We start from the raw sequence: 20355 nt of genomic DNA on the forward strand, positions 1-20355 counted from the left end.
ATTCTGGGAACTGTGCCCATCCCGGGGAACTGGGAGCCGTAGGGTCTGGGCTGGCAGCGGTTGCTGCGGTGGTGGCGGGGGGGGGGGGGGGTGATCTACAGGGGCACCGAACTCACAGAAGGAAGAGGTGCTATCATCCCCTAGTAGCTCAGCGTCTTATAGTTGTTGCTGTAGTTGTGCAGGGCATAAAACATGTGACTGCAGCCCCTGGCTGATGAGCCACAAACTGATTGTAATGAGGCAGCAATGCTCTGCAGAGCTAATATGCAAGTGAGGCTATAACTCACCCAGAACCCTGATTACCCCTCCCCCCCCTCCTCCTGCGTCCCAGTTCTGGGAAGGAGGAAGCCAGCTCAGAGACGCCCACAGGCTCTGATCACAACAAGAGAGAGCAATGCTCTGTAGATCCTGTGTGAGGAGGGTTACGCGCGCTTTCTTATCGAGTGTCGAAGGGGACGGGGCTTAGCTCTGACAAGAAGGCATGAGAAAATATAATAAACAAAAAAATGGTGGGAAGGGACTCCCCTTCCCCCCTCCAGCCCTGCACAACAATGGTGGACAGAAAAAACTCTAAGTGTACCGCAGCTGCGGGTGCACTGAGTCCTGGGGACTCTCCCCCTCCCCCCGCCACAGGTGGAATGCTATGCAGGAGTCTGCAATCACAGCCCATGTGCTTCCAGTCAGTGTGACCTTTGCTCCAATTCAGTGTGGAGAGTCTGACGCCTGCTGGCAGAACTTGTATCAACTCAGAGCTTGCCAGAGGGACTGAGGAAGTTTTAATCTGCTCTGGAAAAAATCGGAAGGATCCCACCTCAACTCCTGTGGGGATAGCAGTCTGATGCCTGCTGCCTGGTCACACTGGTGCGGAGCGTTTATCAACTCAGAGCCAGCAAGAGGGGCTGAGGAAGTTTTCCATCTGCTCTGGAAAAATCGGAATGATCTCACCTCAGCTCCTGTGGAGATGGCAGTCTGGTCACACTTGGTGCAGAACGTGTATTAACTCAGAGCCTGCAAGAGGGGCTGAGGAAGTTTTCATCTGCTCTGGGCTCTGGAAAATCAGTGCCATGAGACCTGTCGTCCAGTGAGTAACAGCCCAGGATCCAGCGTCGCAGGAGTGGTACGGGGAGGCGACACTCCGCGTTCCCGCCTGTTGATGGTTTGGGGAAATTGGTCCCCGAAGGAAACCGTCGCCCTCTAAAAACAAAAAAGAGAATTTTGTTTACTTACCGTAAATTCTTTTTCTTATAGTTCCGTATTGGGAGACCCAGACCATGGGTGTTTAGCTTCTGCCTCCGGAGGACACACAAAGTACTACACTTAAAAGTGTAGCTCCTCCCTCTGAGCTTATACACCCCCTGGTGAGCAGACCCAGCCAGTTTAGTGCAAAAGCTGAAGGAGAATAGCCACCCACAAGTAGAACAGAGCAAGAGCCGGAAAAACCGGAGACTCTGTCCACGACAACAGCCGGTGATAACACGCGGAACAAGAAACTGCCAACAGGCAACAGAGAGGGAGCTGGGTCTCCCAATACGGAACTATAAGAAAAAGAATTTACGGTAAGTAAACAAAATTCTCTTTTTCTTTATCGTTCCTTTGGGAGACCCAGACCATGGGACGTTCCAAAGCAGTCCCTGGGTGGGAAATAAACAGAAAAACTAAGAAGTAGGCAGAACCTAAATTCACAAATGGGCGACAGCCGCCTGAAGGATGCGTCTGCCCAAGCTCGCATCTGCCGAAGCATGAGCATGCACTTGGTAGTGCTTCGAAAAGGTATGCAGGCTAGTCCAAGTGGCAGCCTGACAGACTTGTTGAGCCGTAGCCTGGTGCCTGAAAGCCCAAGAGGCACCAACAGCTCTGGTCGAATGTGCCTTGATCCCCGGCGGGGGAGGCACCTGAGTACACTGGTAGGCGTCCGAAATGGTCGATCTAATCCAACGGGCTAAGGTCGGCTTAGAAGCAGAGAGGCCCTTGCGCCGACCTGTGGTTAGCACAAAAAGAGAAGTGCACCGCCTAAGTGCAGCGGTGCGAGACACATAGATCCGGAGAGCACGCACCAGATCCAGAGTATGCAGCGCTTTTTCAAAGCGATGAACAGGAGCCGGACAAAAGGAAGGTAGGGTAATGTCCTGGTTAAGGTGGAAAGGAGAGACCACCTTAGAAAGAAAGTCCGGAGTCGGACGGAGAACCACCTTGTCTTGATGAAAAACCAAAAAAGGTGACTCCGAAGAGAGCGCAGCCAAATCAGAGACTCTCCTGAGGGAAGTTATGGCCACCAAAAAGACCACTTTCTGTGAAAGACGAAACAAAGAAACTTCCCTAAGAGGCTCAAAGGGGGGTTTCTGCAAAACCGTGAGAACCAAATTAAGGTCCCAGGGATCCAAGGGCCGTCGGTAAGGCGGAATGATGTGAGACGCGCCCTGCATGAAGGTTCGGACCTGAGCCAGCCGAGCGAGACGCCACTGGAACAGCACTGACAGAGCTGAGACTTGTCCCTTGAGAGAGTTGAGGGACAGTCCTAGCTGCAGACCGGACTGTAGAAAAGACAGAAGGGTCGGCAAGGAGAATGACCAAGGAGGATGGTTGGTAGAGCGACACCAGGACAGGAAAATTCTCCAAGTCCTGTGATAGATCTTAGCGGAGGAAGACTTACGGGCAAGAGTCATAGTGGAGATGACTTCAGGAGGAATACCAGAAGCCGTCAAAATCCAGGACTCAAGAGCCACGCCGTCAATTTGAGAGCCGCAGAATTCAGGCGGAAAAACGGACCTTGCGAGAGTAGGTCTGGACGGTCCGGGAGATGCCACGGCATCTCTACGGACAGATGGAGCAGGTCTGGATACCAAGCTCGTCTGGGCCAGTCCGGTGCAATGAGGATGACTCGACGGCCCTACATTCTGATCTTGCGCAGGACTCCGGGCAAGAGAGCTAGAGGGGGAAACACGTAGGACAGCCGAAACTGGGACCAGTCTTGAACCAGAGCGTCCGCGGCGAATGCCTGAGGATCGTGGGAGCGAGCCACGTAAACAGGAACTTTGTTGTTGTGACGGGATGCCATTAGGTCCACGTCCGGAGTGCCCCATTTGCGGCAGATTGACTGAAACACTGCCGGGTGCAGGGACCACTCGCCACTGTCCACGGTTTGGTGGCTGAGATAATCTGCCTCCCAGTTTTCCACGCCTGGGATGTGGACTGCGGATATGGTGGACTTGGAGTCCTCCGCCCATTGAAGGATGCGTTGTACCTCCAACATTGCCAGGCGGCTGCGTGTCCCGCCTTCGTGATTGATGTAGGCAACCGCTGTCGTGTTGTCTGACTGGACTCGGATGTGCTTGCCCGCCAACAGGTGGTGAAAAGCTAGGAGAGCTAGAAGCACGGCTCTGGTTTCCAGCACATTGATTGAAAGGGCTGACTCGGACGGAGTCCAAGTGCCCTGCGCTCTGTGGTGGAGACATACCGCTCCCCAGCCGGATAGACTGGCATCCGTGGTGAGGATCACCCAGGACGGGGCCAGGAAGGAGCGCCCCTGGGACAGGGAGAGGGGCCGAAGCCACCACTGAAGAGAGCTCCTGGTCTGTGGCGACAGAACCACTAACCTGTGTAAGGAGGAAGGCCGCTTGTCCCAACAGCGGAGAATGTTCAGCTGCAGGGGACGCAGATGGAACTGGGCAAAGGGAACAGCCTCCATTGACACCACCATTTGACCCAGCACCTGCATCAGGCGCCTGAGCAGAGAGCGCACCGCCAGTTGGGAGGGACTGCTGTTTGACTAAGGGCAACTTCCCAAGTGCCGGAAAAGTCTCGAACTGCATCCCTAGGTACGTGAGACTCTGGGTCGGAGTCAGAGTGGATTTGGGAAGATTGACAAGCCACCTGAATTGGGCTAGAGTGGCGAGAGTGAGCGAGACACTCCGCTGACAGTGCTCGCTGGATGAAGCCTTGACTAGAAGGTCATCCAGGTAAGGAATCACTGCCAACCCTTGTAGGTGCAGGACCGCAATCACTGCTGCCATGACCTTGGTGAATACCCGAGGAGCTGTGGCCAACCCGAAGGGGAGAGCCACGAATTGGAAATGATCTTCTCCGATTGCAAAACGTAGCCAACGCTGGTGTGAAACTGCAATTGGCACATGCAGATAGGCATCTCTGATGTCGATGGACGCCAGGAAATCCCCTTGGGTCATTGAGGCAATGACTGAACGCAGAGACTCCCTGCGAAAGTGCCGCACCTGAACATGCTTGTTGAGAAGCTTGAGATCCAGAATGGGCTGGAAGGTACCGTCCTTTTTGGGGACTAGGAAGAGATTTGAGTATAAACCTCTGAACCGTTCCCGGGCGGGAACCGGTACAATTACTCCGTTGGCCTGCAAGGATGCCACGGCCTGTGAGAAGGCGGCGGCCTTGGAGCAGGGGGGAGTTGAGACAAAAAATCTGTTTGGCGGGCTGGAAGAGAATTCTATCCTGTAGCCGTGGGAGATGATATCCCTCACCCACTGATCGGAGACGTGTTGGAACCAAGCGTCGCCAAAGTGGGAGAGCCTGCCACCGACTAAGGACGATGCTGGCGCGGGCAGATAGTCACGAGGAGGCTGCCTTAGTGGCAGCACCTTCTGCGGTCTTCTGTGGACGCGCTTTTGGGCGCCAGTTGTATTTCTGGTCCTTGGCTGAGTTAGTGGACGAGGCCGAGGGCTTAGAGGACGACCAGTTGGAGGAACGAAAGGAGCGAAACCTCGACTGATTCCTACCCTGGGCAGGTTTCCTGGTTTTGGTTTGTGGCATGGAAGTACTCTTCCCGCCAGTAGCTTCCTTAATAATTTCATCCAGCTGTTCTCCGAACAGCCGGGACCCAGCAAAAGGGAGCCCAGCAAGGTACTTCTTTGAAGAAGCATCTGCCTTCCACTCTCGAAGCCACAAGATCCTGCGGATAGCGGTGAGAAGCCTCCAGCATGGCAGACATGGCATAGGATGAAAAAGCTGAAGCTTGGGAAGTTAAGGCAACCATTTCGGGCATAGATTCCCTGGCGAGGGAATGCATCTCCTCTAGAGAAGCAGAGATGGCTTTGAGAGCCCACACTGCTGCAAAAGTCGGGGAAAACGAGGCCCCCGCCGCTTCATATACGGATTTGGCCAGAAGGTCAATCTGGCGGTCAGTGGAATCCTTAAGGGAGGTGCCATCAGCCACCGACACAACGGTCCGGGCTGAGAGCCTAGACACCGGGGGGTCTACCTTTGGGGAATGAGCCCACTCCTTGACCACCTCAGGTGGAAAGGGAAAACGGTCATCAGAACCACGCTTTGGAAAGCGTTTTTCAGGACAAGCCCTGGGCTTGGTCACAGCGGCCTGAAAACTGGAGTGGTTAAAGAACACACTCTTTGCTCTCTTAGGCGAGGTAAACTGGTGCTTTTCTGCCAGAGAGGGTTGCTCCTCTGATACTGGCGGATTGAGATCCAGTACAGAATGGAAGCAATCAAGTCATTAAGATCTGAGTCACTTTCGGACAGATCAATGGGGTACATGGAGTTAGACTCCGAGCCCCCTGTAAAGGCATCCTCCTCATCCTGCGAGTCAGCTCCTGAATCAGAGCCGCGGGATGAGGAGGGAGAGGGAACCCTGCGTCTCTTCTTAGGAGGACTGGGTCCGGGACCAGATGATGAATCCTCTGTGAGCTCCGGTCCTGAGAGAGCCCTAGCAGCAGAGGCACCCAGTGAAGGGGGCTGATGCATATTCAGCAAAGCAGAAGTCCCATGGACTCAGCAAAAGACTGGGAGATAGACCTAGAAAAGGATTCTACCCAAGCCGGGGGTTCAGCCACAGGAGCAGGAGCAGCCTGAGAGACCACTGGGGGTGAGACTCCAGGCTGTGGCACCGCCAAGTTAGAGCAGGCATCACAATATGGATAGGTGCTTGGTTCAGCAGCAGGAGCTTACATGCAGCGCATACAGCATAAAGCTTTGGAGCCTTGCTCCTCGTGTGAGGCATGCTGCTGGAGTGGGGGCTCTGCCAGAGAATGAACCCCAGAGAGTATATACAGAGGTCCACAACCAGAGACCGGTTGTGGCTTACCAGACCGCTGGAGCGGTGTTGTGTGCCCTCCAGATCCCGAAGCCCGGACCCCCAAACACAGCACCTCAGCAGGGATGCAGAGCGCAGACCAGCGCTGAGTGAATCTCTGAGGAAATGGCCGCCGGAGCGAAGGGAGGGGGCGGGACTTGCTTGAAGAGCAGGATCTGGAGGGCCATAGAAACCTACAGGGGAGGAGACACGCACAGCAGTGGGGAGTGTCCCTCCCCTGTGCAGAACGGCCACCGGGCGGAGCCGAGCCTGTCCCTCTGCATGAGTGACATGCGAGGGCAGTGAACAGAAACTAGGCCTCCGGCGAAGCCGGGGCCTAAATTTGAGCGGCGAGGCCGACGCGCCGGCACCATCGGCGCAGTTCTCGTGCGACAGCTAGAGAACCCGCCGGAAATGTCAATAAACACAATAAGCACACTCTCCCCAAACAATAAAGCACAGGGACCCCCAATATATAAACGTCTCAGGTACTTAGCTGCTGAGACGCAGGGCCAGGTCCCTGGGGATGAGTGCTCCGGTCCAGCAGGGTCCTGAAGGGCTGCGGATGGAGACCGGTCTCCTGCCAGGGATGGAGACCGTGCTAGCTCCCACTTCAAGCCAGAGCCCAGGAGGGATGGTGAAGGAGCACGGCATGTAAGGCTCCAGCCTAGGAAATCAACCTTACAACACCGCCGACACAGTGGGGTGAGAAGGGACATGCCGGGGGTCCAGACGTGGACCCGCACTTCTTCAATCTCAGTCCAAAAGGAAAAAATCATATGAGAATGCATGTGTGGATGTATGCCTCCTGAACACAAAGCGATAAACTGGCTGGCACTGGCTCACCAGGGGGTGTATAAGCTCAGAGGGAGGAGCTACACTTTTAAGTGTAGTACTTTGTGTGTCCTCCGGAGGCAGAAGCTAAACACCCATGGTCTGGGTCTCCCAAAGGAACGATAAAGAAACAATTCTTGCTGCAGCAGTCTGCAGAGATGTGCCTCTTATAGACACTAAGCTAAAACTGAAGTAGCCTGACTGGGCCAGAGGGTGTATACTGCAGGGGAGGAGCTAACATCTTTGCATCTACTTAGTGTCCTCCTATGGATAAGCAGCATAACACCCATGGTCCTGTGTCACCCATGGTCCTGTGTCCCCCAATGAGTCGTCAGAGAAAAACGGATTTTTGTGTACTCACCGTAAAATCGTTTTCTCTTAGCCATCATTGGGGGACACAGGACCATGGATCTTATGCTGCCTATCCATATGAGGACACTAAGTAGATGCAAAAGCATAGCTCCTCCTCTGCAGTATACACCCCCTGGCCGGGGCAGGCAGCCTCAGTTTAAGTACACAAGCAGTAGGAGAAAAACCAGTAAAAACGTCTCAACAGAGGGACATGAGAAAAGAAGAGTCATAACCAAATAAGGTACTGAGAGAACCAAGGCCCAACAAGGCAACAGGGAGGGTGCTGTGTCCCCCAATGATGGCTAAGAGAAAACGATTTTACGGTGAGTACACAAAAATCCGTTTTTCTCTGACGCCTCATTGGGGGACACAGGACCATGGGACGTCCTAAAGCAGTCCAAGGATATTGATCCTTCAATCAGTATTGATGTATTTTTGGTCAATCCATCATCAGTTATTATCATGGACATTCTTTGATTTAACAACGTTGCATATGGACTCATTTGATCTATCATAGAATTGACTCTCCTTTTGGAATCATCTAAAATTGTTCATAACCATCTGCTATCAAGCAAATTATGGGAGCCCTTTGCATACATATTGGATCATGTTTTGTAATTAGATCTATGTGCTTTTTTGTACATATATGCACTATATATAAATTGTTTATCATGCAAATCCTAAATGATTATATGCTTTTTCCACTTTATTATATATGGATTAGACATATTACTATGTATGTGGCTCTGATTTTTATATGTATTTACAGCCTGTGGGTTACCTATGTTCATTGTGACATTCTTTTGGATCTAATGCTAATATGGTATTGCCCTTTCAACGAATGAAATATCTGATACACCTAGCGCGCATGCGCGGTTTCTCATAACGGTGATCGCACCTTTTTGGACTTTACCGCGCACGCGCGGACTTTCCAAGATGGCGGCGCGCGTTTGGCAGAGCCATGGCTGCCATTACACACGCTGCTGAACGCTGACTCCCCGCCTGGACTTTTTTGCCATTGCACCTACAGGTGACTTGATTTATGACTAATTACTAAGCACATTTATACTTTGTTGTGGCAGGTACTTTGCACACACTTGCCCTGAGGAAGCTGTTAATGCAGCGATACGCGTGGGTCTTGCCCACGGGATTTTTCTGACTCTTCCTCCCCTCTCCGCTATTATTGAGCCTTGATTTTTTTCCCCTGTGACTGACCCCTTGGTGGGGTATTTTACAGCACGGATGGTCCTCCGGCTTTAATCTTGGTATAGTACCACTTTGTCCTGTTCTGGACAAGGACCCATAGGGTTGTAATCCCTCTATATCCACTCCTTATTCCACCGAATATAATCTGGGTCTGTTTATATAACAGAGTCACACGCAATTCTCTACTCCTGTAGATTATGTATTATGTTATTTGCTTGGTCTCATGACTTGTTATATTATGTATTTAAAGTGTATATTATTCTAGATGTGCAGTACGGCATATTGTGGCTTTTGTTAAGGGGTATATCTTGTCTCTTTAGCTTATTACATGATACTATGGTATACCATTATATTATTGTGAGTTGGTGGGGAGATTCATACCGTGCTATTTAGTGTGTTTTTGTATTTTAAATGATTTTATGTAATTTTGGATACAATAAAGATTGCTTTTTATAATAATATTGGACTCTGCTTCCCATTATGCAGTTCTTTTCTCCTAACACTAGCTTGTTTCTTACTGCATGGGTTAGCATTGAGACCGTCTTTATATTATAATTAGATATTAGTTGTGCACCCCTTCCCCTGGTCTAACATAAAAGAAGACAACACAACCCAAGGACTAGGAACCAGTCCCAGACAGCCTGGAGTGCCTACTGAGAGAGGTGCTCTACTGCCGTTTGCAGAATTTTCCTACCCAGATTTGCCTCAGTTGAAACCTGAGTATGGACTCTGTAATGCTTTGAAAACGTATGTAGGCTAGACCAGGTCGCAGCCTTACACACCTGTTCCACTGAAGCCTGATGCCGAATGGCCCACGAAGCGCCAACTGCTCGCATGGAATGAGCCCGCAGCCCACTAGGAATGGGCTTGAGTTGCAAGCGGTAGACTTCCTGGACCGCAGAGCGAATCCAGAGAGCCAGAGTCACCTTTGAAGCTGCCTGTCCCTTCTTAGGCCCCTCAGGAATGACGAACAGAGTCCGTTTTCCTAAAGGGGGCTGTCCTGGATATGTAATATCCCTGCACCATCGCGATGTCCTCCTGTCTGCCGCCCGCTGATGTGTGTAGAGAGCGGTGAGCACAGCGATGACGTCATCCCTGTGCTCACCGCTAACCTCCACAAACAGCAGCGGGCTGGCAGACAGGACGATATCGCAATGCTGCAGGGAACGGTGAGTATATCGTACTTATTCACTGCGCTCCGCGCTGATGATGATACACGGGGGCAGTGAATATGGCCACACATGATCACTCCAGGCTGTAGCTGCCAGGGTTGATCACGCAGGCCAGCTCTTTACTATGCGTGAATCCCCCGCCCATCACACGGCCCACCTGTCAGCGCTGAGAGATAATGAGTGGGAGGATGCATATGAAATGAGCAGGCCCACGTGGTCACGGTAGGCGCTGCTACAGCCTGCTCGTACCTCCGATGACCCGCTCCACCGCAGCACCCTCATTCCCCGCAGCCATGCCCTACATTCAGACTATAAGACGCACCCATTCACTTTCCCCCAACATTTGGGGGAAAAAAGTGCGTCTTATAGTCCGAAAAAAGAGAATTTTGTTTACTTACCGTAAATTCTTTTTCTTATAGTTCCATATTGGGAGACCCAGACCATGGGTGTTTAGCTTCTGCCTTCGGAGGACACACAAAGTACTACACTTAAAAGTGTAGCTCCTCCCTCTGAGCTTATACACCCCCTGGTGAGCCAGTCCCAGCCAGGTTAGTGCAAAAGCTGAAGGAGAATAGCCACCCACAAGTAGAACAGAGCAAAAGCCGGAACAACCGGAGACTCTGTCCACGACAACAGCCGGTGATAACACGCGGAACAAGAAATTGCCAACAGGCAACAGGGAGGGTGGTGGGTCTCCCAATACGGAACTATAAGAAAAAGAATTTACGGTAAACAAAATTCTCTTTTTCTTTATCGTTCCTTTGGGAGACCCAGACCCTGGGACGTTCCAAAGCAGTCCCTGGGTGGGAAATAAACAGAAAAACTAAGAAGTAGGCAGAACCTAACTTCACAAGTGGGCAACAGCCGCCTGAAGGATGCGTCTGCCCAAGCTTGAATCTGCCGAAGCATGAGCATGCACTTGGTAGTGCTTCGAGAAGGTATGCAGGCTAGTCCAAGTGGCAGCCTGACAGACTTGTTGAGCCGTAGCCTGGTGCCTAAAAGCCCAAGAGGTACCGACCGCTCTGGTCGAGTGTGCCTTGATCCCCGGCGGGGGAGGCACCTGAGTACTCTGGTAGGCGTCCGAAATGGTCGATCTAATCCAACGGGCTAAGGTCGGCTTAGAAGCAGGGAGGCCCTTGCGCCGACCTGTGGTTAGCACAAAAAGAGAGGTGCACCTCCTGAGAGCAGCGGTGCGAGATACATAGATCCGGAGAGCACGAACCAGATCTAGAGTATGCAGCGCTTTTTCAAAGCGATGAACAGGGGCCGGACAGAAGGAAGGTAAGGTAATGTCCTGGTTAAGGTGGAAGGGAGAGACCACCTTAGGATGAAAGTCCGGAGTCGGACGGAGAACCACCTTGTCTTGATGAAAAACTAAAAAAGGTGACTCCGAGGAGAGCGCAGCCAAATCAGAGACTCTCCTGAGAGACGTTATGGCAACTAGAAAGGCCACTTTCTGAGAAAGACGACACAAAGAAACCTCCCTAAGAGGCTCAAAAGGGGGTTTCTGCAATACCGTGAGGACCAAGTTAAGGTCCCAGGGATCCAAGGGCCGCCGATAAGGCGGAATGATGTGAGACGCGCCTTGCATGAAGGTGCGGACCTGAGCCAGCCAAGCGAGACGCCGCTGGAACAGTACTGACAGAGCTGAAACTTGTCCCTTGAGAGAGTTGAGGGACAGTCCTAGCTGCAGACCGGACTGTAGAAAAGACAGAAGGGTCGGCAAAGAAAATGGCCAAGGAGGATGGCCGGTAGAGCGACACCAGGACAGGAAAATTTTCCAAGTCCTGTGATAGATCTTAGCGGAGGAAGACTTACGGGCCCGAGTCATAGTGGAGATGACTTCAGGAGGAATACCAGAAGCCGTCAAAATCCAGGACTCAAGAGCCACGCCGTCAATTTGAGTGCTGCAGAATTCGGGCGGAAAAACGGACCTTGCGAGAGTAGGTCTGGACGGTCCGGGAGATGCCACGGCATCTCTACGGACAGTTGGAGCAGGTCCGGATACCAAGCTCGCCTGGGCCAGTCCGGAGCAATGAGGATGACTCGACGGCCCTCCATTCTGATCTTGTGCAGGGCTCTGGGCAAGAGAGCTAGAGGGGGAAACACGTAGGACAAACGAAACTGGGACCAGTCTTGAACCAGAGCGTCCGCGGCGAAGGCCTGAGGATCGTGGGAGCGAGCCACGTAAACAGGAACTTTGTTGTTGTGATGGGATGTCATTAGGTCCACGTCCGGAGTGCCCCATTTGCGGCAGATTGACTGAAACACTGCCGGGTGCAGGGACCACTCGCCACCGTCCACGCTTTGACGGCTGAGATAATCTGCCTCCCAGTTTTCCACGCCTGGGATGTGGACTGCGGATATGGTGGACTTGGAGTCCTCCGCCCATTGAAGGATGCGTTGTACCTCCAGCATTGCCAGGCGGCTGCGTGTCCCGCCTTGGTGATTGATGTAGGCAACTGCTGTCGCGTTGTCTGATTGGACTCGAATGTGCCTGCCCGCCAACAGGTGGTGAAAATCTAGGAAAGCTAGAAGCACGGCTCTGGTTTCCAGCACATTGATTGAAAGGGCTGACTCGGACGGAGTCCAAGTGCCCTGCGCTCTGTGGTGGAGACATACCGCTCCCCAGCCGGATAGACTGGCATCCGTGGTGAGAATCACCCAGGACGGGGCCAGGAAGGAGCGCCCTTGGGACAGGGAGAGGGGCCGAAGTCACCACTGAAGAGAGCTCCTGGCTACTAACCTGTGTAAGGAGGAAGGCCGCTTGTCCCAACAGCGGAGAATGTCCAGCTGCAGGGGGCGCAGATGGAACTGGGCAAAGGGAACAGCCTCCATGGACGCCACCATTTGACCCAGCACCTGCATCAGGCGCCTGAGGGTATAACGGCGGGGCCTCAGCAGAGAGCGCACCGCTAGCTGGAGAGACTGCTGTTTGATTAAGGGCAACTTCACAAGTGCCGGCAAAGTCTCGAACTGCATCCCTAGGTACGTGAGACTCTGGGTCGGAGTCAGAGTGGACTTGGGAAGATTGACAAGCCACCCGAATTGGGCTAGAGTGGCGAGAGTGAGCAAGACACTCCGCTGACAGTCTGCGCTGGATGGCGCTTTGACTAGATGGTCGTCCAGGTAAGGGAGCACTGCCAACCCCTGGAGGTGCAGGACCGCAATCACTGCTGCCATGACCTTGGTGAATACCCGAGGGGCCGTGGCTAACCCGAAGGGGAGAGCCACGAATTGGAAATGATCCTCTCCTATTGCAAAACGTAACCAACGCTGGTGTGAAACTGCAATTGGCACATGTAGATAGGCATCTCTGATGTCGATGGACGCCAGGAAATCCCCTTGGGTCATTGAGGCAATGACTGATCGCAGAGACTCCATGCGAAAATGCCGCACCCGAACATGCTTGTTGAGAAGCTTGAGATCCAGGATGGGCCGGAAGGTACCGTCCTTTTTGGGAACTAGGAAGAGGTTTGAGTAAAAACCTCTGAACCATTCCCGAGCGGGAACTGGTACAATTACTCAGTTTGCCTGCAAGGATGCCACGGCCTGTGAGAAGGCGGCGGCCTTGGAGCAGGGGGGGAGTGGAGAGAAAAAAAATCTAGTTTGGCGGGCTGGAAGAGAATTCTATCCTGTAGCCGTGAGATATGATATCTCTCACCCACTGATCGGTGACTTGTTTTAACCAAGTGTCGCCAAAGTGGGAGAGCCTGCCACCGACTAAACACGTTGCTGGAGCGGGCCGAGAGTCATGTGGAAGCTGCCTTAGTGGCAGAACCTCCTGCGGTCTTCTGCGGACGCGCTTTTGGGCGCCAGTTGGATTTCTGATCCTTAGCTGAGTTAGCGGACGAGGCGGAGGGCTTAGAGGACGACCAGTTGGAGGAACGAAAGGAGCGAAACCTCGACTGATTCCTACCCTGGGCGGGTTTCCTGGTCTTGGTTTGTGGCATGGAAGTACTCTTCCCGCCAGTAGCTTCCTTAATAATTTCATCCAGCTGTTCACCGAACAGCCGGGAACCAGCAAAAGGGAGCCCAGCAAGGTACTTCTTTGAAGAAGCATCTGCCTTCCACTCTCGAAGCCACAAGATCCTGCGGATAACGAGAGAATTAGCCGAAGCCACCGCAGTGCGGTGAGAAGCCTCTAGCATGGCAGACATGGCATAAGATGAAAAAGCTGAAGCTTGAGAAGTCAAGGCAACCAGCTCAGGCATAGATTCCTTGGTGAGGGAATGCATCTCCTCTAGAGAAGCAGAGATGGCTTTGAGAGCCCACACTGCTGCAAAAGTCGCGGAAAACGCGGCCCCCGCAGCTTCATACACAGATTTGGCCAGAAGGTCAATCTGACGGTCAGTGGAATCCTTAAGTGAGGTGCCGTCAGCCACCGACACAACGGTTCGGGCTGAGAGCCTAGACACCGGGGGGTCTACCTTTGGGGAGTGAGACCACTCCTTGACCACCTCAGGTGAAAAGGGAAAACGGTCATCAGAACCACGCATTGGGAAAACGTTTGTCAGGACAGGTCCTGGGTTTGGTCACAGCGGTCTGAAAACTGGAGTGGTTAAAGAACACTCTTTACTCTCTTAGGCGAGGTAAACTGATGCTTTTCTGCCAGAGAGGGTTGCTCCTCTGATACTGGCGGATTGAGATCCAGTACAGAATTAATAGAAGCAATCAAGTCACTAAGATCTGAGTCACCCTCGGAAAGATCGATGGGGTACATGGAGTTAGCCTCCGAGCCCCCCGTAAGGTAATCCTCCTCATCCTGCGAGTCAGCTCTTGAATCACAGCCGCGGGATGAGGAGGGGGAGGAAACCCTGCGCCTTCTCTTAGGAGGACGGGGTCTGGGACCTGATGATGAATCCTCTGTGAGCTCCGATCGACGGAGGTCAGAGGATAGGGATCCTAAAGGACCCTTAGCAAGAGCATTAGAGGCACCCTGTGAGGAGGGCTGATGCATATTCATCAAAGTCCTGGACAAAAGTCCCATGGACTCAGCAAATGACTGGGATATGGACCTAGAGAAGGACTCCACCCAGGCTGGGGGTTCAGCTACAGGTGCAGAGGCAGCCGGAGAGACCACTGGGGGTGAGACTCCAGGGGCTGTGGCACCTCCAAGTTAGAGCAGGCATCACAATGTGGATAGGTGCTCGGCTCAGGCAGCAGGAGCTTACATGCAGCGCATACAGCATAAAGCTTTGGAGCCTTGCTCCTCGTGTGAGACATGCTGCTGGAGTGGGGGCTCTGCAAGAGAATGAACCCCAGGGAGAATATACAGAGGTCCACAACCAGAGACCGGTTGTGGCTTACCAGACCGCTGGAAGCGGTGTTGTGTGCCCTCCAGATCCCGAAGCCCGGATCCCCAATGCACAGCACCTCAGCAGGGATGCAGAGTGCAGAAAGGCCCAGCGCAGAGTGAACTCTGCCTGAGAAATGGCCGCCGGAGCGAGGAGAGGGGGCGGAACTTGGGGGCGTTCCTGAAGGAGAGCGGGAACTGGAGGGCCAAAGAGACCTGCAGGGGAGGAGACACGCCCCAGCAGTGGGGAGTGTCCCTCCCCTGTGCAGGACGGCCGCCGGGAGGAGCCGTGCCTGTCCCTCTGCATGAGTGACATGCGAGGGTAGTTAACAGAAACTAGGCCTCCGGCAAAGCCGGGGCCTAAATTTAAGCGGCGAGGTCGACGCGCAGGCACCATCGGCGCGGTTTCGGGCAAAAGCTAGAGAACCCACCGGAAATGCCAAAATAAATACATTCAGTATACTCTCCCCATACAATAAAGAACAGGGACCCCCAACACATAAACGTCTCAGGTACTTAGCTACTGAGATGCAGGGCCAGGTCCCTGGGGATGAGTGCTCCGGTCCAACAGGATCCTCAAGGGGCTGTGGATGGAGACCGGTCTCCTGCCAGGCATGGAGACTGTACTGGCTCCCACTTCAAGCCAGAGCCCAGGAGGGATGGTGAAGGAGCACGGCATGTAAGGCTCCAGCCTTGGAAATCAACCTTACAACACCGCCGACACAGTGGGGTGAGAAGGGACATGCCGGGGGTCCAGACGTGGACCCGCACTTCTTCAATCTCTTCCAAAGAAAAAACAAAAAATCATGAGAATGCATGTGTGGATGTATGCCTCCTGAACACAAAGCGATAAACTGGCTGGCACTGGCTCACCAGGGGGTGTATAAGCTCAGAGGGAGGAGCTACACTTTTAAGTGTAGTACTTTGTGTGTCCTCCGGAGGCAGAAGCTAAACACCCATGGTCTGGGTCTCCCAAAGGAACGATAAAGAAAATACAGTATGTGCGCAAAAATATAAAATAAAACAAAAAGGATATTCTACTCCCTCCCAGCCAGGAGCTCCAGCAAAGTTATCATTGATGGACTTGAGAAGATCCTTGGTTGATCCTGGTCCTAAAAAAAGAAAGAAACACAAAATTCCATTACAATAATTCATCAGGTGTATTCGCCTTACATAGTTTTTCAAAGAAAGGGAGTTTAGTTTGGCCTTCAGGTAAGCATTGTGTGTAACACCCTTAGTGTAGACCGATATTTCTGTTCATGTAAAAATCATTTCCAATTTAGGATAAAACTTACAAATTCCAGCACCAATAGTAGAGTGAACAAATCAGAGTAAGGCTAGTTTGCGTTGAACGGTATCCGTTGCATTGCGTTGTGTGACTGATGCAACGGATGTGTTGCATATAGTGGCACAACGGATGCTGCAAAACAACGGAATCAGTTTTGATTTTTTATTTATTTTTTTTTTTTTTACAGTTATTACCGGCAGCAGACTATTGTGAACGATCAGCTGATCGCTCACAGCAGCCGGCCGCCGGGTGATCAGCTGATCGCTCGGCCGCCGAGAATGTGTGCGGGGGCGGAGTGCGGGGTGGGTGGAGACGAGCGGGGCCATGGCGCTGAGGACAGGTTAGTGTGAGTGTGTGTGTGTGCGCGTGCGTGCGTGCGTGTGTGTGTGTGTGCGTGTGTGTATATATACATGCGGAGTGGAGTGTGGGAAGGGGCAGAGCCAAGCGGGGAAGTTTCGGGCTCCCTGCACACGTACCCAGGGTAAATATCGGGTATAACTAGGCAAAGCACTTTGCTTGGTTACCCGATATTTACCTTGGTTACGGGTGCAGGGAGCCAGAGAGCATGCGCAGTGAAATCCTGAGGATTCCGCTGCTCAAAAAAACGTTACATGCTGCGTTCCTCCCGCTGGGCGGAAGCAACGGAGCGTCGCTCAGCGGAAGCAACGCAGGTCCTTTTGGCACAATCTGTCATCCATACAAGTCTATGGGAAACAGCGGAATCCGTTAACGGATTCCGCTGTTTTCCAAAAGGGCGGATTGTGACGGAAGGAAAAAAACGCAAGTGTGAAAGTCCCCTAAAGGTCACCATTTTTCCAAAAAATGCATTTGCACCACTGTGAGCAAAAAAAAAAAAATGCACAAAGCTATTGCTACAGGTAAAAAAAATAAAACCCCTCTGGTAGCTACTGGACTACTTTTTTCGAAAGCGTTGATTTTCCACTTTTACGTAGTGTACCATGTAACTCACCCTTGTCAATATCATGAGGCTGAAATGACAAAGAAAAAAAAATATATATTAAAATTACAAATCTATAACACATTATATACTCATACTCAGTATTGCACAATTCTTTGGATTACTTTCATTACTACTTCTGCACATACAGGAACACTAAACACAATCAAAGGCATCTATGAGACCTTCATTATGCTTACCTAATGACGGCCATCAACTCCCAGAGAAACCCTTCAAAATGAATTGTATAACCATCCCCTACATACTTCATGAGACATAATCCCCATATGACAGGCGAGATATCTCATGAATGCAGTGTTTCTAAATAATATTGTTTGGTGTAGATAAACCAGTATCCGGCCCTGATCACAGTGGAGGGGGCAGTAGGAATGGATGGGTATAAGGTATATTAATACCTCGTCATCAGCTTTTGGCTTTTCAAAGTAGCTGTGTTTCCTCTTTTCTTCCTCCCGGTCCCTTTCTCGTTCCCGCGTCCTTTCCTTCTCCCTTTCTCGTTCACGCTCGTGATCTCGGTCACGCTCGTGATCTCGGTCACGCTCGTGATCTCGGTCACGCTCGTGATCTCGGTCACGCTCGTGATCTCGGTCACGCTCGTGATCTCGGTCACGCTCGTGATCTCGGTCACGCTCGTGATCTCGCTCTCGGTCTCTCTCTCTTGGTCGCTCTCTATCCCGATCTCGCTCCTTCTCTCGGTGCTTTTCTCTTTCCTTCTCGCGAGGAGGTTTGGCTGTAGTTGGCACATAGTCTCCAATATCATCGAAGATGCTTAAATGAAAAGGAAAGAAATGGATTTGTTGTGGTCTTGTGTACAATATGTGAATATTTACATAAATTAGAGCAACAACATGGTAAGTGATATAAAACGTCTTACTTCATGTCAGCCTCTGGAGGTTTCTTCTCATCCAACTTTCCTATTAGGAAGTAAGAATATACAAGTATCAGATCCTTCTGTCAGAAGCTCAGCTGCTGGTGCTTTCTGCCTTTAAAACGGTACTGCACTTCTATGGTACTGATGACCTATCCTAAAAATACAAAACTGTAAACCATATTAAATGGGTTGTCCAGTATACCGTATTTCCGGCATATAAGATGACTTTTGAACCCCTGAAAATGTTCTCAAAACTCAGAGGTCGTCTTATATGGCGGTGCACGGTGCCGCATGAGCCTATTGTTTAGAAATGCCCTCCAACCGGTCCCCTTCTTACACACAAACATTATTCTCACCTGTCCTCCATTCCCGCGGTGCCTTCAGCTTCTTCTGGCAGACTGCAGACCCATAGACTCCTCCGCGTTAGCGTCCTGTACACAGGGCCGCCGCTGCTGCCGCCATGGCTTTACTTCAGTTGAATGCTTTGCAGTGCTGTAAGGCATTCAACTGCAATAAAGCGCTGACAGCAGCGGCGGCCCCATGTATAGGACGCGATCATGGAGGGTACCGCAAAGCATTCAACTGCAGTAAAGCCACGACGGCAGACAGCAGCCCCGTGCATCGGACGCTATCACAAAGGAGACTATTGGCCTTGCGGTCTACAAGAAGCAGCTGAGGTCACCGCGGGAACGGAGCAGAGGTGAAAATAATGTTTATTGTGTGTAAACAACGGCATAATAAAGGGACAAGAAGGGGACTGGTAGGAGGACATTACAAAACAATGGCTCATTACTACAAGAGGGAAGACAAGGATGGGCACATTACTAAACAATGGGCACATTACTGCAGGGGACATTACTAGACAATGGGCACATTACTCGGGTCGGCTTATACTCGATTATATACGGTATATCCCAAACTCTATATTTTAACTAGAAAAGTTGGGGGTCGTCTTATATGCCAGAAAATACGGTAATCCATAAGTTTGAAGTCCCTTTAGGTGTCCCTTTATGTGACTGCAGACTTCTGAATCCTCACATGACACGCACTGTGCTCCGTGAGGATTCGCCATTGTCAAAGCCGGGAACAGCGGACACGAGTATGCGATAGGCATACTCCAGGACACAATCTTACTAGAAGGGCGCGGACTCACTCAATACACTTGCATTGAGCAATGCCATGCCCCTCCAGTGGGAATATGGCCAGAAGTCTGCATAGAGTATATTCGTGATCACGTGACCACCGTTCAAGGATCGGAAACCAGCGAATCTTCACAGTGCACAGAACATAGGATGTGAGGATTCACAAGTCTGCAGTGACAGAGGGACACAGAGGGACTGCAGACTTATGGATTTAGACCAGTCAACCCCTTTGATATTGATGACCTATTCTGTTCACAATATTAGTTTGATGGGGGTCCAATACCTGGCACCCCAGGTTCTTCAGATCGGCTCATGTCCTTATTTGTGGTGGTGCTGAAGCACCATTGTTTTGATAGAAAAAAAAAAAAAAAAAAAGAAGAAAGTGGACAACCCCTTTAATTTGACAAAAGGACAGGCTCCAGATTTTGACAGATCTATGATGTCGCTCACTACCAAATCATTATTATAGTTACAAAACTGTTTAACCAATCAGGTTATTACTTACATTTAAAAAAAACAAACGGATTTTTGTGTACTCACCGTAAAATAGTTTTCTCTTAGCCATCATTGGGGGCACAGGACCATGGGTGTTATGCTGCCTATCCATAGGAGGACACTAAGTAGATGCAAAAGCATAGCTCCTCCTCTGCAGTATACACCCCCCTGGCCGGGCCAGGCAACCTCAGTTTTAGTACACAAGCAGTAGGAGAACAAGTAACAAAAAACATGAGTGAATACTCATAACAAAAAAGTACTGAGACAGAAAAAAAAGCTAAGGCCCAACAGGGCAAAAGGGAGGGTGCTGTGCCCCCAATGATGGCTAAGAGAAAAAGGGAATTTTGTTTACTTACCGTAAATTCCTTTTCTTCTAGCTCCTATTGGGAGACCCAGACAATTGGGTGTATAGCTTCTGCCTCTGGAGGCCACACAAAGTATTACACTTTTAAAAAAGTGTAACCCTTCCCCTCTGCCTATACACCCTCCCGTGGATCACGGGCTCCTCAGTTTGGTGCAAAAGCAGGAAGGAGAATACGTAGAAATTGGTCTAGGGTAAATTCAATCCGAAGGATGTTCGGAGAACTGAAGACCATGAACCCAAAGAACAAATCAACATCAACAACATGTGTACACAAAAGAACAACCAGCCCGAAGGGCACAGGGGCGGGTGCT

At 51.3% G+C, this 20355-nt stretch overlaps 1 protein-coding gene across 1 annotated transcript in view; it reads right to left on the bottom strand.

Moving 5' to 3' along the window:
- IK (IK cytokine) overlaps positions 1-20355 on the bottom strand; it is a 142617-nt gene that overhangs the window by 35884 nt on the left and 86378 nt on the right. Inside the window, exons 11-14 of the mRNA XM_075344433.1 lie at positions 18047-18086; positions 17571-17940; positions 17167-17185; positions 15944-16020 (exon numbers count right to left, since the gene is read on the bottom strand). Coding sequence (XP_075200548.1) covers positions 15944-16020; positions 17167-17185; positions 17571-17940; positions 18047-18086 — 506 coding nt within the window. The remainder of the gene's footprint in view (positions 1-15943; positions 16021-17166; positions 17186-17570; positions 17941-18046; positions 18087-20355) is intronic.

This window comes from Anomaloglossus baeobatrachus, chromosome 4 (genome assembly GCF_048569485.1).
Source record: "Anomaloglossus baeobatrachus isolate aAnoBae1 chromosome 4, aAnoBae1.hap1, whole genome shotgun sequence".
NCBI classification, from domain to species: Eukaryota; Metazoa; Chordata; class Amphibia; order Anura; family Aromobatidae; genus Anomaloglossus; species Anomaloglossus baeobatrachus.